The sequence below is a fragment of the Thalassophryne amazonica genome, chromosome 7 (assembly GCF_902500255.1).
Source record: "Thalassophryne amazonica chromosome 7, fThaAma1.1, whole genome shotgun sequence".
Lineage (NCBI taxonomy): Eukaryota > Metazoa > Chordata > Actinopteri > Batrachoidiformes > Batrachoididae > Thalassophryne > Thalassophryne amazonica.
Window position 1 is genome coordinate 4,386,484 of NC_047109.1, and position 26,777 is coordinate 4,413,260.

The 26,777-nt window shown below is 43.6% G+C and overlaps 1 protein-coding gene across 1 annotated transcript in view; it reads right to left on the bottom strand.

The window, feature by feature from the left end:
- Positions 1–26,777, bottom strand: part of pogzb (pogo transposable element derived with ZNF domain b) — a 130,893-nt gene that overhangs the window by 59,673 nt on the left and 44,443 nt on the right. Inside the window, exons 9-14 of the mRNA XM_034173485.1 lie at positions 16,537–16,717; positions 16,288–16,436; positions 14,582–14,682; positions 14,353–14,499; positions 1,233–1,367; positions 1–157 (exon numbers count right to left, since the gene is read on the bottom strand). Coding sequence (XP_034029376.1) covers positions 1–157; positions 1,233–1,367; positions 14,353–14,499; positions 14,582–14,682; positions 16,288–16,436; positions 16,537–16,717 — 870 coding nt within the window. The remainder of the gene's footprint in view (positions 158–1,232; positions 1,368–14,352; positions 14,500–14,581; positions 14,683–16,287; positions 16,437–16,536; positions 16,718–26,777) is intronic.

Below are 26,777 nucleotides of genomic sequence, written 5' to 3' on the forward strand. Positions count from 1 at the left end.
CGGGAGTCTTGTTGGGCAGAGACGTCCTATGGATGGCTGGCTTATGGAGCCCCGTCTGGATGGTGATTGGCTTGACGAAGGAGGCGGGGTTATTGAGGCGCTGTATGCCCCTTGCAGAAGGAGGACTCCTCGTCTTCCCGTAGGTCCTGATCGTCACCTGGAGTCACATGATCCATCAGCGTTAATGCCTCAGTTACACGTCGACAGTAACACTCACAGTTTGCAGCTGGTTTCCTTCCACACGGCGCCACAAATACATCAAGTTGCGTGTTTCCTCCTAAATGGATGGACAGCAAACACATTAGTAGCAGTAAAGCTAACAGTGATGTTAGCACAGGCTAGCAATAACGTTAACAACACAGGAAGTGACATCACTCAAGTTAAATCTGTTTTCAGTCAACTTGTTCTGTTGTCTAAGCGGTTTGTGTGCATCCAAACCAGAAGGATCCATGTTCAAGTCCACCTCTGCCCACTCTCCCAGTCACGTGGAGTTGCATCAGGAAGGATATCCGGTGTAAAACAACACACAGATCCCCTCAAATCAACACGAAAAGAAGTCCAAAGAACTTTAATCAACTTGTTCCATCAAATTCTAAGATCAACCATTTTAACTGCGCAATGTGTCTGCTAGCTGATGTGTTCGTCTGTCGTATTTTTGTATTTTACAAACACTTGGGATAATCTGTCTTGTTGTGGACAAACATCCTCACGGATCATCTGAGGCGTTTCTGCTGTAATATTCACACTGAATCAAACTCTCCTTTTATGTAATGTTGTATGCTAATTGTGTTAGCACTTTTAGTAGCTTCACCCGTTAGCTCCAGTTAATGTACAATTATAAAATAAGCAGCTCATAACTTTTAATATCTACAACAAAGTAAACTGTTATGAGAACCGCTGCACAGTCCACAGAAATATGATTTAATAAACAACTACAGGTTAGCCTGTTAGCTTAGCAGGTTCTGATTGGAAGAGGGGTGTGTTCAGGTTTCCTTCGACACACACTGAGCGACCCACACTCTGCCTTTTTGCAGGCAGAATCAGCGCTGCCCACAAATGGCGACGCCCACACGGGTGTCGTATTGTTTGTTCTGTGTCTCTGTTGAAAACCTACAGGTGACTTTGTCCAGGACAGAGACCGTCTGTGGGGAAAAACCTTGTGAAGATATTAACTGACACTGACAGATATGGCCATCCAATGAACATTTTGGAGCAGAAGAGGAGGAACTGACCTTTGACCCTGGTGGCAAACCTTCCAGCTGAGCAGGCCGGCGGAAGCTGCGGTGGTTTGCCAGTTTGTGTTGCATCTTGTCCTTGAGCAGGATGAACTGCAGACGACACCTGTTGCAGTGGAAGGCCTGGTTCTTCTGGGAACACAAAGACACACACACACACACACAAAGTGGGTTTATCATCCAGGTCCAGGATATGTTCATCTTAGCACAGAAAGTGCACCAGAGCGCACCCTGTACCAGAGTACGAGAGTGGTCCTGAAAAACAAACTTCAGCTTTTTCAACGTGCTTCTTCATTTTTTTTTTGGTTCATTTAGGGGTAAAAATAAATTGGGTGAAATCTCACGAGATTTGAAAAATATGAACCCCTGCTGCCTGGCTCCTGTTTTTTGTGACGAGTGAGTTCTGGTCTGGATAAATGAGTTCGTTAGTGGCAGACTTTGTTCCATCTGCCTCAGGTGGCATTTTTGACATGGGCGTCCTGATCACGGCCCCTCAGAGTGGGAGGACGACCCGTCATTCCAGTCCAGCAGCAGGTCCTGGATCACGGTGCCGCTGTCAGTGATTTTGCTGAATGAGGAGTTGCACTTATCCAGGACTATAATCAGATCCTAACCGAGGATGTACAGCAGCGCCACCTGCTGCAAGTTGTTTAGTGGCATCGACGACAGTTCCCGGAGGCAAAGAAAATCAACCAAATGCCCCGTTTGTTTTCACCAAACAGGTGGACAGTGAGACGTGATACTTGATCATCTCTCCTGTGTGGTCAGTTAAAGCAGAAAGGATCGTTGTTTCATTTGTGCTGGTTTGTGCTGATAGGCTCAAACATTGTGGGTTCCACCTCGCATGCGGCAGCGGTGAGAACAGTTGTATCAAAATAAAATTTTGCACAAAATATTTTCTTATCAAGATGAACAATTTTGTCAGGAAGCACCTTAAGGAGGACTTCCGGATGGCGGAGAAGTGAGTGACAGCGTAATTCTTGAGCTCCCAGATGGTCCAGCCACCCCTGGACAAGTAAAAAGTTAAAATGAACCTACCAATATCTGCCATAGTATGCCAGGGGGCAATAAGAGAAAGACGAGAGGAATTTGACAAGAAACCGTGAAAGAAGTTTTTTCACCAAAAGAAGTGGACGGTGCTAACAAGCTAATAACACACGAGGCTATGGAAGTGAACATTCGTGCAGAGCTGAAAGAAATCCAGACCAACTTCAAAAAGCAAATCACGGATAAGACTGGACTAATAAAAACGGAAACGTCTGAATTTAGAAAAGAAATGGGGAACCGGCTCGACGATATCACCGCGGACGTGAAAGACGTAATGGCCCGGTCACACGGCACTTAATGAAGGACAGCAAAGCCCCAACGAAACAAGAAATCTGGACTTTCCTTGACATCATTTAACCTTCGCTCAGCTTCATTCCTGCAGCTGGAGCTTCGTCAGGAATTTAAAAATGTTGAAAAATTTGAACGAAGGGCAATGAAAACCTCGATTCATCCGTATTTTGTTTTGTTGTTGTTTTTGACTGTTTATCGTTTGTTTAGTTTTGTAACGTTAGTGTTTAGTTTGACTTCGTTTGACCAGCTGAATGTTTTCACACAGTACAGAAGCCGTTTCTGAGTGCTGCTGCTGCATTCATATACCGTCAGAAATTACAGGGCAAACTCAGCCTGATTGCTTGGATTTTTTTTTATGTGGGTGGGGGGTCAGATTCAATGGGCTCAGGCACCTTATATAGGGAAGAATTAATCTTTTGTGTGGATACAATTAATTATTTTGTCACAAGCAACTGCTGAATTTGAAACAACAAAAAAGTTGTTTACAACCACATAAAAACAATGCAATAATTTGCAAATCCTCTTCAACCTATATTCGGGGTTGTAGTGTGGGCACCCCTGCTTTAGATTCTCTCTACAGGCATGTTGTGCACTGCCTGCTCCTCCTGGACACATTTATTTGTCCTACTCACCACAACGTCCCAACTTCATTGGAATTGGGGCTGTAATTTCCAACAGTACTTGAACGCAGCACCAGCGACAGCAGCAGCTCCTGCGTGTGCTTATTATTTTTTATTAAATATAACAATATGAGTGTAGAAATGACAATCCAGCCTTCTGTACATGTGGTAACGGGTAGATAATTCAAATGATTATATAAAGAGCTGTTCTGGAAGGCAGAATTCTTGTTGCGCATACAGCGCTGCCACCGCTCACTCAGACAAAAACCACCACAGAGCTCCAACTCCAGATCTATTGATACATTTTTTGGAATATAGCACAAAGGACTTGGTGCTTCATGCTGGATGGACTAAAAAAAAGAGATACATTTGAAGGTAAGACAAGTGTATTTCAACCAGGACTATCCCAGTGATGTACTCGCCAAACGCAAAGCACATAATCACATCAGGAGGATTTTAAAAGAGGAGGGGCTTCGCTTTCAGCCTTTATATCCGTCCAGACTGCATGTGTTATATGAGAATGGCCCTGTGATTTACAACAACGCACAAGACACATCTGACAATTTGAAGAAGAGGAACGAGACGGAAGCGGGAGCAGGGAACCTATCGGCGCGCCTCTGGGTCCAAGCCGAGAGCGAGCGGGATCTCACGGTGGACCCCGGACGCACGAATGAAATACATCCAGGAAAAACTCCAGGGATTCAAGTGTACAGACAGCAGCACCTAACGGCCTCCTTATGTATCCAAGAGAACGTCACTCCTCTAAAACGCACGGAGCTCAATGTCTGACCGTAATTATGGGAAATAAAATGTTTCTCCATGTGCGCTGCCATGGCAGGTGGAGGATGTGGGCTTGCACTGTGAGGACCCCCCAGGGACCTCAGAGACTCTCCTCACTGTCTTAGAGGTGGACTTCTACCTCACATATGGAAATCACGTATGTTATCAGTTCTAGTATGTTATTCTTTTGTTTTGCAGACCAATGTTTGTTTATCAGAGCATCGAGAGGTTAAAAAGTACATTGTATCTCATTTTAATGACGGAATCAAAACAACAATATAAGGTGATTACTCTGAATGTTAATGGTCTACATAACCCCATTAAAAGAGGCAAAGCTCTCGCTAAAATTAAATGAGAAAAATAAGACATAATTTTTTGGCAAGAAACACATCTTTCTACAACCGAACACGAAAAACTGCATAAAATGGGGTTTAAAAATTTGTATTATTCTTCACATATAAAAGGGAATTCTGGAGGAGTGGCCATTTTACTGTCAAACAGAGTGGATTTCGAGCTCTCCTCACAGGTCAGTGACAAAGAAGGATGTTAGACACCAGTTAAAGCAGGGGTGGGCAATGAGGGCTGAGACAGTGCAGGTTTTCCTTACAACCAGTCACCTCAGAAGGTGGGTTGCTGATGAGCTTCTCCCCTGAACATAAACACCTGATAGTCAATGAAATCACCTGCTGAGGTGATTGGTAGAAAGGAAAACCTGCAGTGTTTCGGCCCTTCATGGCACATGATTGCCCACCCCTGGGTTAAAGGGTATGTAGGCCATGAGGAGGTTACTGTAAATCAGTGTGCACAGAGACCACCTGGGAAGGACAAAGGCTTGATTAGGAAAATTTTCTGACTTGACTGCAACAGAAACATCCGGGATGCTGATATGTGGGGGAGATTGGAACATTCACTTAAATCCTTATCTGGACTCTTCTAGTAAAATTAAAAAGTCTCAAACAGAAACAATATATATTAAATTAAAAAATGCTTAAGGAATCAGGGTTGGTAGACATATGGAGGGAGCTGTACTCACCAGACAAAAAAAAAATATTACACCTTTTTTCCCCCAACTCGCACCTTATGTACTCAAGAATAGATTTTTTTGTGTTAAGCCCAGGTTACACATAGGCGGTTTTGTCGGCGGGCAGTACGTAGACTGACGTTCGCTGTAGTTCCGGCTGTTTCTGCGGTGGAACGGGGCGGAGCATTTCGCCGGCGTTTTGAGCGCCGTACTAGCCGCAAATACGCGGATAAAACGCTGCTAAATCCCACGAATAAAGCAGCGTTTTGACGCCGTAGCATCCGGCACACGTCAGGCAACGGGGGTTAATACCAAGTTCAATCAATCAATCAACTTTTTTCTTGTATAGCGCCAAATCACAACAAACAGTTGCCCCAAGGCGCTCCACATTGCAAGGCAAGGCCATACAATAATTATGAAACAGTCTACGTCTAAAGCAACATAACCAAGGGATGGTCCAGGGTCACCCGATCCAGCCCTAACTATAAGCCTTAGCAAAAAGGAAAGTTTTAAGCCTAATCTTAAAAGTAGAGAGGGTATCTGTCTCCCTGATCTGAATTGGGAGCTGGTTCCACAGGAGAGGAGCCTGAAAGCTGAAGGCTCTGCCTCCCATTCTACTCTTACAAACCCTAGGAACTACAAGTAAGCCCGCAGTCTGAGAGCGAAGAGCTCTAATGGGGTAATATGGTACTACGAGGTCCCTAAGATAAGATGGGACCTGATTATTCAAAACCTTATAAGTAAGAAGAAGAATTTTAAATTCTATTCTAGCATTAACAGGAAGCCAATGAAGGGAGGCCAACACGGGTGAGATATGCTCTCTCCTGCTAGTCCCCGTCAGTACTCTAGCTGCAGCATTCTGAACCAACTGAAGGCTTTTTAGGGAACTTTTAGGACAACCTGATAATAATGAATTACAATAGTCCAGCCTAGAGGAAACAAATGCATGAATTAGTTTTTCAGCATCACTCTGAGACAAGACCTTTCTGATTTTAGAGATATTGCGTAAATGCAAAAAGGCAGTCCTACATATTTGTTTAATATGCGCTTTGAATGACATATCCTGATCAAAAATAACTCCAAGATTTCTCACAGTATTACTAGAGATCAGGGAAATGCCATCCAGAGTAACGATCTGGTTAGACACCATGCTTCTAAGATTTGTGGGGCCAAGTACAATAACTTCAGTTTTATCTGAGTTTAAAAGCAGGAAATTAGAGGTCATCCATGTCTTTATGTCTGTAAGACAATCCTGCAGTTTAGCTAATTGGTGCGTATCCTCTGGCTTCATGGATAGATAAAGCTGGGTATCATCTGCGTAACAATGAAAATTTAAGCAATACCGTCTAATAATACTGCCCAAGGGAAGCATGTATAAAGTGAATAAAATTGGTCCTAGAACAGAACCTTGTGGAACTCCATAATTAACTTTAGTCTGTGAAGAAGATTCCCCATTTACATGAACAAACTGTAATCTATTAGACAAATATGATTCAAACCACCGCAGCGCAATGCCTTTAATACCTATGACATGCTCTAATCTCTGTAATAAAATTTTATGGTCAACAGTATCAAAAGCAGCACTGAGGTCCAACAGAACAAGCACAGAGATAAGTCCACTGTCCGAAGCCATAAGAAGATCATTTGTAACCTTCACTAATGCTGTTTCTGTACTATGATGAATTCTAAAACCTGACTGAAACTCTTCAAATAGACCATTCCTCTGCAGGTGATCAGTTAGCTGTTTTACAACTACCCTCTCAAGAATCTTTGAGAGAAAAGGAAGGTTGGAGATTGGCCTATAATTAGCTAAGATAGCTGGGTCAAGTGATGGCTTTTTAAGTAATGGTTTAATTACTGCCACCTTAAAGGCCTGTGGTACATAACCAACTAACAAAGATAGATTGATCATATTTAAGATTGAAGCATTAAATAATGGTAGGACTTCCTTGAGCAGCCTGGCAGGAATGGGGTCTAATAAGCATGTTGATGGTTTGGATGAAGTAACTAATGAAAATAACTCAGACAGAACAATCGGAGAGAAAGAGTCTAACCAAATACCGGCATCACTGAAAGCAGCCAAAGATAACGATACATCTTTGGGATGGTTATGAGTAATTTTTTCTCTAATAGTCAAAATTTTGTTAGCAAAGAAAGTCATGAAGTCATTACTAGTTAAAGTTAATGGAATACTCAGCTCAATAGAGCTCTGACTCTTTGTCAGCCTGGCTACAGTGCTGAAAAGAAACCTGGGGTTGTTCTTATTTTCTTCAATTAGTGATGAGTAGAAAGATGTCCTAGCTTCACGAAGGGCTTTCTTATAGAGCAACAAACTCTTTTTCCAGGCTAAGTGAAGATCTTCTAAATTAGTGAGACGCCATTTCCTCTCCAACTTACGGGTTATCTGCTTTAAGCTACGAGTTTGTGAGTTATACCACGGAGTCAGACACTTCTGATTTAAAGCTCTCTTTTTCAGAGGAGCTACAGCATCCAAAGTTGTCTTCAATGAGGATGTAAAACTATTGACAAGATACTCTAACTCCCTTACAGAGTTTAGGTAGCTACTCTGCTCTGTGTTGGTATATGACATTAGAGAACATAAAGAAGGAATCATATCCTTAAACCTAGTTACAGCGCTTTCTGAAAGACTTCTAGTGTAATGAAACTTATTCCCCACTGCAGGGTAGTCCATCAGGGTAAATGTAAATGTTATTAAAAAATGATCAGACAAAAGGGAGTTTTCAGGGAATACTGTTAAGTCTTCTATTTCCATACCATAAGTCAGAACAAGATCTAAAATATGATTAAAGTGGTGGGTGGACTCATTTACTTTTTGAGCAAAGCCGATAGAGTCTAATAATAGATTAAATGCAGTGTTGAGGCTGTCATTCTCAGCATCTGTGTGGATGTTAAAATCGCCCACTATAATTATCTTATCTGAGCTAAGCACTAAGTCAGACAAAAGGTCTGAAAATTCACAGAGAAACTCACAGTAACGACCAGGTGGACGATAGATAATAACAAATAAAACTGGTTTTTGGGACTTCCAATTTGGATGGACAAGACTAAGAGACAAGCTTTCAAATGAATTAAAGCTCTGTCTAGGTTTTTGATTAATTAATAAGCTGGAATGGAAGATTGCTGCTAATCCTCCGTCCCGGCCCGTGCTACGAGCATTCTGACAGTTAGTGTGACTCGGGGGTGTTGACTCATTTAAACTAACATATTCATCCTGCTGTAACCAAGTTTCTGTTAGGCAGAATAAATCAATACGTTGATCAATTATTATATCATTTACCAACAGGGACTTAGAAGAAAGAGACCTAATGTTTAATAGACCACATTTAACTGTTTTAGTCTGTGGTGCAATTGAAGGTGCTATATTATTTTTTCTTTTTGAATTTTTATGCTTAAATAGATTTTTGCTAGTTATTGGTGGTCTGGGAGCAGGCACCGTCTCTACGGGGATGGGGTAATAGGGGGATGGCAGGGGGAGAGAAGCTGCAGAGAGGTGTATAAGACCACAGCTCTGCCTCCTGGTCCCAACGCTAGACAGTCACAGTTTGGAGGATCCCAAAAAATTGGCCAGATTTCTAGAAATGAGAGCTGCTCCCTCTAAAGTGGGATGGATGCCGTCTCTCCCAACAAGACCAGGTTTTCCCCAGAAGCTTTGCCAATTATCAATGAAGCCCACCTCATTTTTTGGACACCACTCAGACAGCCAGCAATTCAAGGAGAACATGCGGCTAAACATGTCACTCCCGGTCTGATTGGGGAGGGGCCCAGAGAAAACAACAGAGTCCGACATTGTTTTTGCAAAGTTACACACCGATTCAATGTTAATTTTAGTGACCTCCGATTGGCGTAACCGAGTGTCATTACTGCCGACGTGAATTACAATCTTACCAAATTTACGCTTAGCCTTAGCCAGCAATTTCAAATGTCCTTCGATGTCGCCTGCTCTGGCCCCCGGAAGACAATTGACAATGGTTGCTGGTGTCGCTAACTTCACATTTCTCAAAACAGAGTCGCCAATAACCAGAGTTTGATCCTCGGCGAGTGTATCGTTGAGTGGGGAAAAACGGTTAGAGATGTGAACGGGTTGACGGTGTACACGGGGCTTCTGTTTAGGGCTACGCTTCCTCCTCACAGTCACCCAGTCAGCCTGCCTTCCCGACTGCACGGGGTCTGCCAGGGGGAACTAACGGCGGCTAAGCTACCTTGGTCCGCACCGACTACAGGGGCCTGGCTAGCTGTAGAATTTTCCACGGTGCGGAGCCGAGCCTCCAATTCGCCCAGCCTGGCCTCCAAAGCTACGAATAAGCTGCACTTATTACATGTACCGTTACTGCTAAAAGAGGCCGAGGAATAACTAAACATTTCACACCCAGAGCAGAAAAGTACGGGAGAGACAGGAGAAGCCGCCATGCTAAAACGGCTAAGAGCTAGTAGCTACGCTAAGCTAGCGGATTCCCAAACAGGGAATCCGACACTAGACAGGCTGTGGAGCAGCACAGGTAACGCACGACAACAGCGCTAAATAAAAATCCACTGGACAGGCTGTGGAGCAGCACAGGTAACGCACGACAACAGCGCCCAAAAAAATAAAATCAAAATCAAAATCCACTGGACAGGCTGTGGAGCAGCACAGGTAACGCACGACAACAGCGCTAAAAAAATAAAAATAAATAAATAAATAAAATAAAATAATAAAATAAAAATCCACTGGACAGGCTGCGGAGCAGCACAGGTAACACACGACAACAGTGGTAAAAAATAAATAAAAATCCACTAGACAGGCTGTGGAGCAGCACAGGTAACACACGACAACAGTGGTAAAAAATAAATAAAAATCCACTGGACAGGCTGTGGAGCAGCACAGGTAACACACGACAACAGTGCCAAAAAAAATAAAATCAAAATCAAAATCCACTGGACAGGCTGTGGAGCAGCACAGGCAACGCACGACAACAGTGCTAAAACAAAATAAAAATCCACTAGACAGGCTGTGGAGCAGCACAGGTAACGCACGACAACAGTGGTAAAAAATAAAATAAAAATCCACTGGACAGGCTGTGGAACAGCACCGGTAACACACGACAACAGTGGTAAAAAATAAAATAAAAATCCACTGAACAGGCTGTGGAGCAGCACAGGTAACACACGACAACAGTGGTAAAAAATAAAATAAAAATCCACTGGACAGGCTGTGGAACAGCACCGGTAACACACGACAACAATGCTAAAAATAAAATAAAAATCCACTGAACAGGCTGTGGAGCAGCACAGGTAACACACGACAACAGTGGTAAAAAATAAAATAAAAATCCACTGGACAGGCTGTGGAACAGCACCGGTAACACACGACAACAGTGGTAAAAAATAAAATAAAAATCCACTGGACAGGCTGTGGAACAGCACCGGTAATGCACGACAACAGTGCTAAACAATAAAATAAAAATCCACTGAACAGGCTGTGGAGCAGCACAGGTAACACTCGACAACAGTGGTAAAAAATAAAATAAAAATCCACTGGACAGGCTGTGGAACAGCACAGGTAACACACGACAACAGTGGTAAAAAATAAAATAAAAATCCACTGGACAGGCTGTGGAACAGCACAGGTAACGCACGACAACAGTGCTAAACAATAAAATAAAAATCCACTGAACAGGCTGTGGAGCAGCACAGGTAACGCACGACAACAGTGCTAAACAATAAAATAAAAATCCACTGAACAGGCTGTGGAGCAGCACAGGTAACACACGACAACAGTGCTAAAAATAAAATAAAAATCCACTGAACAGGCTGTGGAGCAGCACAGGTAACACACGACAACAGTGGTAAAAAATAAAATAAAAATCCACTGGACAGGCTGTGGAACAGCACCGGTAACACACGACAACAGTGGTAAAAAATAAAATAAAAATCCACTGGACAGGCTGTGGAACAGCACCGGTAACGCACGACAACAGTGGTAAAAAAATAAAATAAAAATCCACTGGACAGGCTGTGGAGCAGCACAGGTAACGCACGACAACAGTGCTAAAAAATAAAATAGAAATCCACTGGACAGGCTGTGGAGCAGCACAGGTAACGCACGACAACAGTGCTAAAAAATAAAATAAAAATCCACTGGACAGGCTGTGGAGCAGCACAGGTAACGCACGACAACAGTGCTAAAAAATAAAATAAAAATCCACTAGGCAGGCTGTGGAGCAGCACGACAACAGTGCTAAAAAATAAAATAAAAATAAAAACGAAAGCGTTAGCAAGCTAGTTAGCTTGCCAACGCTGATGAAGGTTAGCTGATAAGAGCTCCGTCGCGATGCTTCGACCGTTAGAGGTCTTCTTTAGGCGTTGGAGCACGGTGAAAAAGTAAATAAAGTAAAAAAGTCTTGAAAAAGACTGTTAATTCAAAGAACTCAAACAGCTCAGTTCAAACAGCTAACAGATACAGCAAAACACCGCTGTGCTCCGGAACAGGAAGTGATACAAGTTCTATCCTTTACAATCACAGGTTAAGACGCAGGTTAGAACGGCGGTGTTCTACTGCCACCAATAATGCCCTGTGTACCGCTGGATTTATCCAGGCAAATCCTGCGTTACTCCAGGAACTTTTGCATATAGGCACCGCCCCCAGAGTATAATAGGCTGAAGCAGCTGTCACTGCAGGGGGAGGGAGTTCATCTCTCAGCCTTTTCTTTTCTCTCCTTTTTTCCCTCCTCAACGTGTTGCTCGTCTCCACCACAGGGCTACCCTCTGCTTCTGAACCAGACCTCTTGGTAAGTCCTTGCCGCTGCCAATTTTCTTTTAGGAGGCATACTGGAGCTTCTCTGCAAAAATATCTGGAGCTGGCCACGAGTGAGAGGCCTGCATGCAGCGCGCTAGCGTTTTTATACTGACCACCGCCTATCGGCCGTTTGGAACGCCATTAACCGGGAGGTGGCATTTAGAACGGCGTACTGTCCACTAGCGCCGCCGTTTTGTCTTCTTCTGTCGCCGGTTAAAACGCCTTTGAGGACGCCGATGTGGGCTATCGCCGTTTTACATGCCGTTGGTTAGGGATACAACGCCGGCCGCCAATTACGGCGGTGTAAACTGCGGTACTACAGGAAGGGGCAGGATGAAATGGCGATTAAAAAGTATCAAACGCCGTTGTTCGCGTTGTCTCCATCGTCACGCAAATTCTCCAGGAGCGCTCCCGGAATTATTCGACATGTTGAATAATTTTTTCGACGATTCCCGGTAAAGCCGGAACTAATCCACGCTAATCCACGGATTAGTGCCGGTGTTAACAATGGCGTGTGATCCTTAAGATGGCCAAAAACTCTTCCGGGACGCTTCCGGGAGCTCTTACCGTCTATGTGTAAACAGGGCTTTAAACTCAGATAGGCATAGAAGGGTAAACTGCAATATAGGGGTGAGACATATTTTGGATCACGCAGGGGTCTATTTGACACTCCACCTGGGCAACAATTGTAAAGAGACCCTGTGGAGGCTGAACACTGGCCTGTTGAATGATATTAATTTTAAGAATTTTGTGGAAAATGAATTCAAAGACTATATGCCGCTCTGTGTCAGTCTGATCCCGTCAGATCTCAGAAGCTAAGCAGTGCCGCGTCTGGTTAGTACTTGGATGGGAGACCTCTCTGGAACACCAGTAGCTGTGTGTTTCTCCAGGTAACACTGGAGTTGTGTCAGCAAGGACATCCGGCGTAAAACGTGCCAAATACCGATGTGGATATGGCTCTATTCGCTGTGGCGACCCCGAACAAAAAAACGGGAGCAGGGTTTATACAGAAAATTAAAAATGCAGCAGATAAGCTATACCATAATCTGAAAGACAGAACAAAATAAAAGTTGAATGCAAACAATAACTGTGGAGGAGATTAATAAAGTCATTTCAACAGTGAAGGGGAGTAAAATGGCAGGTGAGGATGGTTACCTGGCAGAGTGGCACAAACATATTCGACAGCTGGTAATCCCCCTGCTGGGGGATTGCTTTAATCATGTGCCTACGCCCCTCGTTTCCAGCTTCATGGAAGCGAGGGGTGATTTCAGTCATTCCTAAGGCCAGTAAAGACAAAGCTGAGTGTGGTTCTTACAGACCAATATCAGTTTTAAACATAGACTACAGGATATTTGCAACAATATTGGCTAAAAGGCTTGACTTTATAATTCCTGAATTGAATTGACAGATACAGATCAAACATTTTTTTAATGGAGTGCAGACAGCACTCCATTAAAAACCGACATCATTGTATAAAGGATCTTACTACGTGGGCTCAGGAACACTTCAGAAAACCATTGTCAGTTAACACAGTTCGTCGCTACATCTACAAGTGTAAGTTAAAACTCTACTATGCAAAGTGAAAGCCAAACATCAACAACATCCAGAAACGCTGTCGCCTTCTCTGGGCCCGAGCTCATTTGAAATGAACAGACACAAAGTGGAAAAGTGTGCTGTGGTCTGATGAGTCCACATTTCAAATTGTTTTTGGAAATCATGGACGTCGTGTCCTCTGGACAAAAGAGGAAAAAGACCATCCAGATTGTTACCAGCACAAAGTTCAAAAGTCAGCATCTGTGATGGTATGGGGGTGTGTTAGTGCCCATGGCATGGACAACTTACACATCTGTGATGGCACCATCAATGCTGAAAGGTCCATCCAGGTTTTGGAGCAACACATGCTGCCATCCAAGCAACGTCTTTTTCAGGGACGTCCCTGCTTATTTCAGCAAGACAACGCCAAGCCACATTCTGCACGTGTTACAACAGCGTGGCTTCGTAGTAAAAGAGTGCAGGTACTAGACTGGCCTGCCTGCAGTCCAGACCTGTCACCCATTGAAAATGTGTGCGCGTGCCTGGTGTCGGGGCGTCGTGTCACATATGCGCGTGCCTGGTGTCGGGGCGTCGTGTCACATATGCGCGTGCCTGGTGTCGGGGCGTCGTGTCACATATGCGCGTGCCTGGTGTCGGAGCGTCGTGTCACATATGCGCGTGCCTGGTGTCGGGGCGTCGTGTCACATATGCGCGTGCCTGGTGTCGGGGCGTCGTGTCACATATGCGCGTGCCTGGTGGCGGGGCGTCGTGTCACATATGCGCGTGCCTGGTGTCGGGGCGTCGTGTCACATATGCGCGTGCCTGGTGTCGGGGCGTCGTGTCACATATGCGCGTGCCTGGTGTCGGGGCGTCGTGTCACATATGCGCGTGCCTGGTGTCGGGGCGTCGTGTCACATATGCGCGTGCCTGGTGTCGGGGCGTCGTGTCACATGTGTGCGTACCTGGTGTCGGAGCGTCGTGTCACATGTGTGCGTACCTGGTGTCGGAGCGTCGTGTCACATGTGTGCGTACCTGGTGTCGGAGCAGGTGCAGCTGGTAGCTGCTGGGGCTCTTGTTGACTTTCAGACAGAAGACACAGAGGAGGAAGCGAGAGTCTCTGTGGAAGGTGCTGAAGTGCTGCAGGACATCTGAGTAGAAGGATGAACGGAACAAACACACCTGGAAAACAATCATCACATCTGTGTCAACAATGAAGCGTCCCAAAAATGTGGCCTGAGGCCAGAGGTTACAGCTAACTGACCTGGCATAAGTACGGCATCTCTCCCGGTCGGTGGTTGGACTTCATGTGGTGGAGGAAGGTTGGCTCGTTCTCAAAGGCCCACTCGCATATACGACACATACCTGAGCCACAGACCGCAGCAAAGAAGGGTTAATAAGGCTAACCCTCCAAGAACCACAGCGGACTTCAAATTAAACCATCCAGGTGTACGTTTAGCTTTCAGACAATCAGGTGAGTCACTCACTTAAAAGTTTTTGGCAAGGGCGGAAGGCCCGATGCCCCTGACAGGGGGTGTGGGGCTTCTCCCCCAGAAAAATCTGAACTCTCAGATGCTTTCTGAGAAGAGTCTTTTCACACAACTTGTATCGCCATGATTAGGGATGGGTGTTAAGAATCGTTAAGAAGTGATTCGATCCACTGACATCAGTGGCCTTTTTGCTTAACGATGCTCTTCTCGGTTCTTCAGTTCACATTACGCCAGCGCGGCCGTATATATAGTATATATAGGTATATATAGGGTATATAGGGTATATATAGGAGCATGAAGCAGTGGCCTGCTGCTTTTCAGAAGCACCAGGACCATAATGTCTTCATTAACCCGTCTCAAAGCCATGAGTCACCTTTGTGCAGAATAAAGTTAAATATTTATCATGTTTTAATTCACATGAATATTTCACGTCCACCTAACAGAAGAAACCACAAAATGCAGATTTAGCAGGTTAACATATCATGTTATCACGGAGACAGTTTGAAGTCAATTCATCCCAAAGATAACTTGACAAAGATAACTTGACAAAGATAACTTGGATCAACTGACAATGAATTCCATCAAAAACACGACATGATAAGATCAAAGACTTACTGGGGTGTTAATGTTTCCGTACAAATGATGACTGTAAAAAGTCGGAGCGGCGTTTCGGTCCTTTGGGTCGAACCAGCCCCGTTTTAATTTATTCATGATGAGCTTTAAATCGTCTCCCTGCAGCAGAACAACATTTCATCCATTTTCTTTGCAATTTCAGCATGACGCCGAGCTAATTTTGGCATCTGTACCGATGTCTCTCATTGGCTGCTGTGTGGTTAAGAGGCGGAACTTAACATTTATCCTTCAGTGTCAGATCAGGACATGTAAAGAGGAGACTTGATGTCCACTGTGACGTCTCATCAAACAACATGAAAGACAGACTGCAAACTAAATCTGACGTGGGCCAGGAAAACCAAAACAACCTGGAAACGTTCACCACGCAAGTAAAACCCCGGATTTCTGGGAATTCTCTGAAAACATCCATCACTGTAGAGCCTGTGTTTCATGGTCATGTTCACCTGTACATTTTATCTAAAAAAAATTAAAAAAAAACAACTCACCTTCTTGAGGACAACCGCCCCCTCACGCCAAAAAACAACAGCACAAGTGCCGTTACATTCTCATAAGATTTCAAGGACTTGGACCAATTTTCCTGAAATTCCTCTTAAAAATGTGAGAGGAGTTGATTTCAGAATGCTTATACCCTTTATGGGACGGATGGACAGAACCACCACATAATCCGCCTTCGGGCCGGCGGCCGGCGGGGGTAAACATGTCCTGTGTAACATCCTTATTTCATATTTCGCTCCAACAGATCTTCTGACATATTTCCAATCAAATCTGATTTTGCTGAACACAAAACAAACAGCAAAAACACATTCAGCACCAAAGAGGTGAGAGTCTGTGTGGGTGTGGCTCTTACAGGTGGAGGGGGCGGGGCCATGCACCTGCTCCTGGTGACTGTTCAGGTGCACGGAGGACGAGAAGTGACGGTAACAGTACTGACAGCACGGCCGACCATCCGCTTCTCCTCCAATCAGCTCCGAGTGCAGGAGGGTGTGCTCCATCAACCTACACACACACACACACACACACACACACACACACACACAGTGTGATACGGGTGCAGACTGACGTGCACAGTAACAGTGCACACCCAGGTTCAGCCCACCTCAGGTTGTTGCCTGCTTGGTACAAACACACTTGGCAGGTGTGGGCACAGGATTTGACCCCTGGCAGCTTGGACCTCCTTAAGCTCAGGTCACCATCAAACGTCCCGTAGTAGAAGTCGTCCACACTCATTACCACCTTGGGAGGAGTTGAGGTTACCCTAGAGGTCACCAGAGAAGCTGCTGGTGCAGAAGAAAACCAAAAACAGATCCCAAACAGAACATTGTTGTTGTAGTACCAGACTTGGCCACTGGGACAGAGGAACAGATCTGCCAGCATGTTTTCAGGGTGGAACGACCAACGAAAGTCATGATGTGTGTGTGTGATGAAAGTGGTCCATAGGGGGAAAGAGGAAAAAAAAAAGAAAATTTTTAGTAAGGGCCAAAGGGACAAAGGCATTTTCAGGTCTATTCACCAACCAAAAAAAAAAAAAAAAGTAATTTTTTTTATTGACTCAGGTCAATTTTTCCACCCATGTTTTCTCACAACTACTGGTCTTTATAAGGGAACATTACACAGTGAGAAACGTAATACTTTCCTATAAGAAACATACCAAAGACCTGATATTCCAGACTTTTTACATTAGTCCCGCAAGTACATACCTTTAATCGGACATTTGAATTTCCCCTGGGCCGCCACCTTTGTAGAATATCTGGGTATTTCCCGCTCAGTCATTGATGAAAGACTGCCCTTACCAAAAAGTAGTATATGCAAGTATGTTTCAAGTATATTTCTAGTTTACTTTTTATATACTTATCAGTACAATTTTTTTGGTAAGGGTGTACATACGCGGCAATGTCCACTGTTGGAATTACAATTTTGTACATGGCCCATGTCAAACAAACGTTACTTCCATGCATTAATTGAAGTCTCCGTTGCTGTGCTACAAAACACAGAGCATGACGCGGGGTGTTTGTGGCCAATTAACAAGTGAAGCTTGAATTCAAGGTCTGTTTTCGCGCCAAGTTCCTGCCAGGCGCCAAGTTTCTGTCTCAACATCTATGCCATCCCAGACTTGAATCCAGTCGGCCATGCTCCTGGCTGGAATAGATTCCGGATCTACCGGAGGAGGCTCGTTTATAGTGGCTGCAGTGGCGTCCCCTAGAGGCTAACATTTTTTCGGGAACCTATGGGTCACAGGATTCCCGTGGGATTCCCACGAGATGGTTGCCAACTTTGCTCTATCACGTAATTGGGACGGTACAGGATTAAAAGTTCACAGGAACCAAGGTTTTAGGCAGCGAGCCGTCCTGCTGTCATTTGGGTGGACAATTTTCGAGAAAGACACTGAAAAAAGTAGCAGGCAGCTTTGCTTAAAGCCGTCTAAAATTAGGTCTGATCGCCGCAGCCGTGTGTGTGTGTGTGTGCCCGTGTGAGTCGGCTCACTGTAAGGGGAGGTTATGAGCGGCTTCAGTCAGTGCAGAGTGAGCGCGCACGCTGAGCACAGAGACAAAACAAACTAAACTGTGTCTCTGCCTTTATTTCTCTCTGGACTGTTCTGACTGTTCGTCCTGTTCACACCGTGTGCACATGTCAGTGACAGTTAGACTGAAATGAGATGAAATAAATTGATCAAAATTCCTTTAAAATGAGAATATATGAATGAACAGAATAAAAATCACACACACGTGTGTATAAAAAAACCTGATGTGTAGAAACTCTGCAGTGATGTTCAGAAGCAGAAATCACATAAAGCAGCTGAGAACTCTGAACTTTAACAGGCTGTTAAGATATTTATTTTAGATGACTTCATGTAGTTGTTTTATGTTGAAGCACAAAATGTGACTAAGGAGGAGAAAAAAGATTAAATGAACTAAATAAATACAAGCTACAAAGTTATTAGTCTGCAGCTCTGTTTCATTTATTTCAAAGTAAGTTACCGCTTATTATTTTCAAAAATCACGAGCCAAATCAGTCTGCATTGTTCAGTTTTTCCTGCAGATGTTTGTGTATTTTTTCCTTCTTCATAAGAGTTTGGTGTTTGTTCTACAAAGTTTGAAAAAACAATAAAATGTTAACACTTTTCTTTATAGCAGTTCTTTAATTTCAGAAATGGAACAGAAACAATCACAAATCAGAAAAAAGTAGGGACTGTATGTAAAATGAAGATAAAAAATAAAAATGTTGGTATAATCCCAGTTTCTCCACTCAAACCCACAGAAGCCAAAAGTTCATCCAGAGTTGTGTCTTGGTGGCTTCCCTCACTTGTCTTCTTCCTGCATGGACATTTAGTTTTTGAGAACTGCCCACCTGACACAGATTTACCATAAAGTACCACAATGTTTGTATTTCTGAATGACTGATGTAAATAAAGTCTAAGAAATATTCAGTGAGTTGGAAATGTTCATGTTTTCATCCTCTGACAGTTCCCAAGAAAATTCATTCTTCCATTTAGAATAAACTGTCCTGTCCCAACCTTTTTTTCTTGGAAAATGCTGCAGACCTCAAATGTAGGAATGGATATACAGTAGTGTTCAGAATAATAGTAGTGCTATGTGACTAAAAAGATTAATCCAGGTTTTGAGTATATTTCTTATTGTTACATGGGAAACAAGGTACCAGTAGAATCAGTAGATTCTCACAAATCCAACAAGACCAAGCATTCATGATATGCACACTCTTAAGGCTATGAAATTGGGTTATTAGTAAAAAAAAAAAAAAAAGTAGAAAAGGGGGTGTTCACAATAATAGTAGTGTGGCATTCAGTCAGTGAGTTTGTCAATTTTGTGGAACAAACACGTGTGAATAAGGTGTCCCCTATTTAAGGATGAAGCCAGCACCTGTTGAACATGCTTTTCTCTTTGAAAGCCTGAGGAAAATGGGACGTTCAATACATTGTTCAGAAGAACAGCGTAGTTTGATTAAAAAGTTGATTGAAGAGGGGAAAACTTATACACAGGTGCAAAAAAATATAGGCTGTTCATCTACAATGATCTCCAATGCTTTAAAATGGACAAAAAAAAACAGAGACGCGTGGAAGAAAACAGAAAACAACCATCAAAATGGATAGAAGAATAACCAGAATGGCAAAGGCTCACCCATTGATCAGCTCCAGGATGATCAAAGACAGTCTGGAGTTACCTGTAAGTATTGTGACAGTTAGAAGACGCCTGTGTGAAGCTAATTTATTTGCAAGAATCCCCCACAAAGTCCCTCTGTTAAATAAAAGACGTGCAGAAGAGGTTACAATTTGCCAAGAACACATCAACTGGCCTAAAGAGAAATGGAGGAATATTTTGTGGACTGATGACAGTAAAATTGTTCTTTTTCAATTCAATTCAATTTTATTTATATAGCGCCAAATCACAACAAACAGTTGCCCCAAGGCGCTTTATATTGTAAGGCAAGGCCATACAATAATTACGTAAAAACCCCAAAAGTCAAAACGACCCCCTGTGAGCAAGCACTTGGCGACAGTGGGAAGGAAAAACTCCCTTCTCTTCTGGGTCCAAGGGCCGCAGACAGTTTGTGAGACGACCCCCAAACTCTGAATTCAAGCCACAGTTCACAGTGAAGACAGTGAAGCATGGTGGTGCAAGCATCATGATATGGGCATGTTTCTCCTACTATGGTGTTGGGCCTATATATCTCATACCAGGTATCATGGATCAGTTTGGATATGTCAAAATACTTGAAGAGGTCATGTTGCCTTATGCTGAAGAGGACATGCCCTTGAAATGAGTGTTTCAACAAGACAATGACCCCAAGCACACTAGGAAACCAGAAAAATCTTGGTTCCAAACCAACAAAATTAATGCCTCGCAGATGTGAAGAAATCATGAAAAACTGTGGTTATACAACTAAATACTAGTTTAGTGATTCACAGGATTGATAAAAAAGCAGTTTGAACATAATAGTTTTGAGTTTCCCTTACCAAAAAGTAGTACATGCAAGTATGTTTTAAGTATACTTCCAGTTTACTTTTTATATACTTATCAGTACTTTTTTTTGTAAGGGTTGTAGCGTCAACAACAGATGCTACTATTATTGTGAACACCCCCTTTTCTACTTTTTTTACTAATAGCCCAATTTCATAGCCTTAAGAGTGTGCATATCATGAATGCTTGGTCTTGTTGGATTTGTGAGAATCTACTACAAAAAAAAAATAAAAAAATAAAGATCTCACAAAACATGAAATATGTTGGTTTCATACAGTCTACAGTTACAGAAATAGAAGACAAAGTAAATGTCAGGATCATTACGTGTCCATCACCACCACATTTTGAAAAACTGTAAGACCACAGGCCATAAATTATTTATGTTTTGTGTCTTTTAGTGAAGTTTTTTTTTTTAATTTGGATTAAGGCAATAAGTGCCTCCCTGTATTACCACAGATGAACTGTTGCTGTTGCCACTGACACCTTTATGGTGTCAAATCTCGCACGTAATCACGTTCTAGCTGGGGAGGCCGAGGTTTCATTGTCAGTGCAAACAAACTTTTGCAGAAACTTGTTCGCAACATTGCGTCGTTATGGAGGTGAGTTCAACCAAAATATGTATTTAGGTGTTTAACTAAGATAACCATGAGTCTTTAGTGTGAGTTTTATATATATATAAAGCGTGTTGCTGTTAGGGCTGTGTGTCGGGAACCGGTTCTTTTCGGGTATCCTTAAGAAATGATTCGATCCATCGACATCAAGTCTTTTTGCTTAACGATTCCCTTATCGGTCCTTCAGAGTGTCATGAAAATGATCATTTCTCTATATTGATTACAGACCCTGCAGCGGGTCTGTAATCAAGCATTTCTGCAGCATGGCTTTACTTTGAACCACGAACCAATGAAGCAGTGCTTCAATCTAAGATCTGCTGCTTCGTTGATTCTGTTTTATTTCGCTTTGTCTTAATTTTTTCCCCCTAAAACCCCAAAGAGCATATGTCTGTGAGTAATATTTACTTTTTTTATATTAAACCCACCTGTTATGCTCTTCTGAAACAGTTGATAGATGTATTTTATAATTTAAAAACGGGGATGATGCTAATGCTAAAGTTAGCATTAAGCTGAGCCATTATCAAGCCTCCCTCCCCAGCGCGCAAAGGATTCTGGGATACTCTAAAACCATCAATATCTTCTGAAATAAAACTACAGAACACTAAAGCCTAAAAACTAAAGGAAGGAAAAAAAATGGGAGCGGTACAGGAGCAGGAGTCATTCTGGATGAGAGTGGGAGTCATTTTACCAGGAGTGGGACGGGACAGGATTTATTTATTTATTTATTACTCTGGGATGGGATTGAGATGGGACAGGATTTTTTCTGTGGGAGTGGGACGGGACAGGAGTGAAAATCTACTGCCGTGTCACCCTCTACCACCCCCCTCCCCACTTTCATCGATCTGCTCATTCCTGTTTGTGACGATCCCACGCGCTGTGTTCACAGCTGGACGCTGTTCTTTGTTCCACTGGCTGCCACGCGCTCTGTGCTGGACACTGCGTATATAAAATAATAATTTTGTGGTGGATTAATCAAATTGGCCGTTGAATCACTTCCTGAATCACAGAGGAGGCTGCAGCCGGAGCCGTTTGCGCGCATGCGCACATCTAACAAGCTGCGGAAAGCATTTTGAGCCGTATGAAAAGGTAATTATTTGTCTTACAACGTCATGGCTTGATAAAACAGTTGCGTGTTCTTTCCTTCTGGTCTGCAGATGTTAAAGGATTTATTTTTATGTTCTTCTTCGTATACTTCTTGTTGTAATCCTTCAGATGAGCTGTGCTCTGATGAGATCCGTTGACGTCACCGCTCGCCTTGTTTACTGCTTGTTTATTCCACTTGACGAGCTGCACGTCGTGTGCCTCAAACAAGAGAGACGACCCTCTGCCCCATGACCTTTCCCACTGCCTTATTTGGTCACACCAGCTCAAATACAGTCTTTTGTCAATGACGTCAGCGACAAGTGGGAAATACCCGGATATTCTACAAAGATGGCAGCCTGCGGGTGCTCGGGAGAGTGCAAAGTTCAAATGTCCAATAAAGGTGTGTACTTGTGGGTATAAAAAGTGTGGAATATCAGCTCTTTGGTATGTTTCTTATAGGAAAGTATTGCATTTCTCACTGTGTAATGTTCCCCTTAAAAAAAAAAAAACTGTGGCTGAGAAAAGTACACAGTAAAAGAAATGACAGTTCAAATAACTCAAGAATTATAATTCTCAGTATCAATTCAAATGGAACAACAGGAGTATTTATGGAGCATTAATGCATCAACTTCACTCACGTCTGCGCTTTCCTCGTTTTGGTCGGAGCTTTGGAGCCATCAATCTCTGTTTTCAAATTCTTGGCCACCTTAAAATCCTTACAAATCTGTATTCACTTCAAAATTCATTTCTGATTACTGTACATTTTGAAGTTAAACCTTTCTTCCATTAGAAAACTTGTAATTAAAATAGATTTAATAAAAAAAGATTCTTTAGAAATGTTTGATGTTCATCTGTAAATTAACACCATAACTTATCTGTTGTTGTTGATGTAATTTCTTGATTAACATTATGAACCTTGGCCATTTATTTTTAAACAAATTAAATAGCATGAAAGGTGACGTGTACATTTTTAGGTCTGGTAGATTCATTCATTCATTCAGCAAATGTGGGACAAGAAATCGATTTCTTAAAATATAAAGAAATGTGAAACAGTGCTGTGCTATTTTCTTTGATTACTCGATAGTTAGAAAATGTAATAATTTAGATTATTTTATTTAAAATTTAACACTTCTTGTTGTGGCAATAACAATTAAAAAAACTGTGTGGCTTTACTTGGTAAAAATTAAAATAGGTACAAAATGTTCACTCAGCAGCTCGTGATTGATTCAGCATCCTTCCGCTAAAAGCTAACCTTAGCTGATAAATTTCAGCACAGCACTAACGTCACGTATTTATTTTTTATTACTCACTTGCCTCAGAGAAACCGTTATCCGTTGCTCAAACTCATTAATCTTGTGGTTATGACTCGCAGACTGAGTTAAACTCTCGCCTGTATGCTAATGGCATTAGCATTTTTAGCTTAACCCGTTAGCTTCACTTAATCTATGATTACTGGGGAAAAAAAATGCAGCTCATAACTTTTAATGTCCACAACAAAGTAAAGTGTTAGGAGAACCACAGCACAGGTGTTCCAGGTTCCAGTGGCTGAGCTCGGCCCGTACTGAAGGAACTCAACGTAATAACGTCCTGGCAGGGCAGGCTGTGACCACACTGTCTGTGGGACATGTAGAGGAGATACATGAGGCCAACAGTCCAAGGACTGACTTGTAAATTAAACTGTACCAATGAAACATCTAGGTAAGGACAGTGATGACCAGCTGACCAGAGAATACAGAGGAGATCGGTGAGTGAGGTGTTTCCAGCCAGTTATGACTCTTAGAGCTCCGTGGTAAACTGAGGCTAACATCTGAGGAGAGCTGCCAGTTGTGGCAGTAGTATGTTGTCTACAGTCTCTCCAGCTGTTAACCAAGTTGAAATTCTATCACAAAAGTGATTATTAATACATTAAATAAGTGCGAGAAGCTGCTGGAGCATTTTGCTTATTTGGTGTAAAGCGGTCATAATGTCAGCCACACGGGGTGTGCAGCCAGTACGCTCCGAGTGCCGTCCCAAACCCGGAGACATGAGGAGGGGTGTGTCAGCAAGGCCATCAAGAATAAAAGAAAAGCAACACAACAAAGCAGAATGCAAATCAAATTAACACATCAGACCAGGGAGGTGATGGTCTGGTGGTTAAGCGTTGGGCTTGAGGCCAGAGGATCCTCAGTTCAAATCCCTGCCTGACTGGAAAATCACTGAGGGCCCTTGGGCAAGGTTTTTAAATCCCCTATTGCTCCCGGTGTGTTGTGAGCACCTTGTATAGCAGCACACTGACATCAGGGTGAATGTGAGGCATTACTGTAAAGCGCTTTGAGCGTCTGATGCAGATGGAAAAGTGCTAGATAAATGCAGTCGATTTATTTATTTAGCGGTTGAGAACCAGGTCAACAACAAACGCCACCAGTGTTATGGCCCAACAGGATGCCAGTGGAAACTGGATTACTGCTGGGCAAAGAAGAAAAAGAGGAGGACAGTGTGTCCAGAGACACAAGGAAAACTAGAAGGGTGGAAATGAGAGTCGGGACTGTGAATGTTGTCAGTCTGACTGGCAAAGGGAGCGAGTTGGCTGATATGATGGAGAGGAGAAGGTAGACATATTGTGTGTGCAAGAGACCAAGGGAAGTAAGAGCAGGAGCATCGGAGGGGGGTTCAAGTTGTAGTACCATGGTGAGGACAGGAAGAGAAATGGTGTTGGGGTCATTTTAAAGGAAGAGTATGTTAAGAGTGTGTTGGAGGTTAAGCGAGTGTCTGACAGGGTGATGAGTGTGAAGTTGGAAATTGAAGAGGTGAATCAGAATCGCCTTTATTGTCTTTGTAATTTGCATTACAACGAGATTTGAGTGCAACTCCAAAAGGTGCTTTCCGTGGTGCGAGTCATTTTTAGCCAATTAAAAGATAGTGAAATTTAACAATAAATTATTCAGAGTATATGTACAACTAATATAAACATAAGGTAAAATAGAATAAAATAAAATGTGGACCCAGTAAAATGTAAAACGTGAAATATATACAACTGTGAAATTATACTGCACGGGAAGATTGCACATGGTTTACAGATATTGCACAAGAAACTTGAAGGTGCAGATTAGAGTGATTTGTTTTTGTTCAGTGCAGTGATCACTCTGGGGAGAAAGCTGTCCCTGAGTCTGTTTGTCCCAGTTTTGATTGACCTATACCGTCGGCCGGAGGGTCGTAGGTCAAACAGGTGGTTGCTGGGGTGGGATGTGTCTTTGATGATGCTGGCAGCTCTGCTGAGGTAGCGAGAGCTGGCAATGTCCTCCAGGCTGGGCAGAGAGCAGCCAGTGATCCCCTGGGCTGTTTTGATCACCCTCTGCAGCGCTCTCCTGTCTGCTGCTGAGCACCCCCCGTACCACACTGTGATGCAGTACATCAGGATGCTCTCGATGGTGGCTCTGTAGAACAGCACCAGCAGCTTCTCCTCCAGATTGTTTCTCCTGAGCACCCTCAGGAAGTGGAGTCGCTGCTGGGGTTTCTTCACCACCACTGTGGTGTTGGCAGTCCAGAAGAGACTGTCAGAGAGCTACACTCCCAGGAACCTGATAGAGCTGACCCTTTCCACACAGTCCCCTTGGATGTAGACTTCTTCCTGAAGTCCAGGATTATTTATTTTGTTTTTGTGGTGTTCAGCGGCAGGTTGTTAGCTGAACACCACGCTGTCAGTCGATTGACCTCGTCTCTGTAATCAGACTCATCCCCCCGAGATGAGCCCAATCATGGTGGTATCATCCGCAAACTTTATGATGGTGTTTGTGGGATGGGTCGGAGAGCAGTCATGCGTGTAAAGGGTGAACAGGAGGGGGCTCAGTACACAGCCTTGAGGGGAACCGGTGCTGAGTGTGATGGTGGAGGAAAGGAGGGGGCCAAGTTTCAATGACTGTGGGCGGTTTATGAGGAAGTCCTTGATCCACTGGCAAATGGGGGTGGAGATGCCCAGATGTGTCAGTTTCTGGACCAGGATCTCCGGGATGATGTGGCTGAAGGCTGAGCTGAAGTCCAGAAAGAGCATCCTCACATAGCTCCCCTTGTGCTCCAGGCAGCTCAGCGTGGTGTGGAGAGCTGTGGTGATAGCGTCCTCTGTGGAGCGGTTTGCCCTGTAGGCAAACTGGTGGAGGTCCAGAGTGGGAGGCACACAGGCCATGATGTGCTGAGAGACCAGTCTTTCAAGGCACTTCATGACCACAGGCGTAAGTGCCACAGGCCTGTAGTCATTTATGCTCTCCACTGCTGACTTCTTTGGGACTGGAATGATGGTGGAGGATTTGAGGCAGAGTGGAATGATGGCCTGCGACAGGGACAGGTTGAAGATGCAGGTGAAAACTCCAGCCAGTTGGTCAGCACACACTTTCAGTACCTTTCCAGGTACACCATCGGGGCCGGCCGCCTTCCTGGGGTTCATCGCCTTCAGGACACGTCTCACTTCGTGTTCCTGAAGTGTTAACGTGCTAGTGCTGGAGGGTGGTGGGTGTGGAGTTGCTGCTGGTCTGTCTGCTTCGAAGCGGCAAAGAAGCGGTTCAGCTCCTCTGCCAGCGAGGCATCAGACCTGGCATTTCCTGGGTTGCTGCTTTTGTAGTTGGTTATATGATTTATTCCCTGCCACATCCTTCTGGGATAATTTACAGCGAAGTGGTCCTCTATCTTTTCCTTGTAGG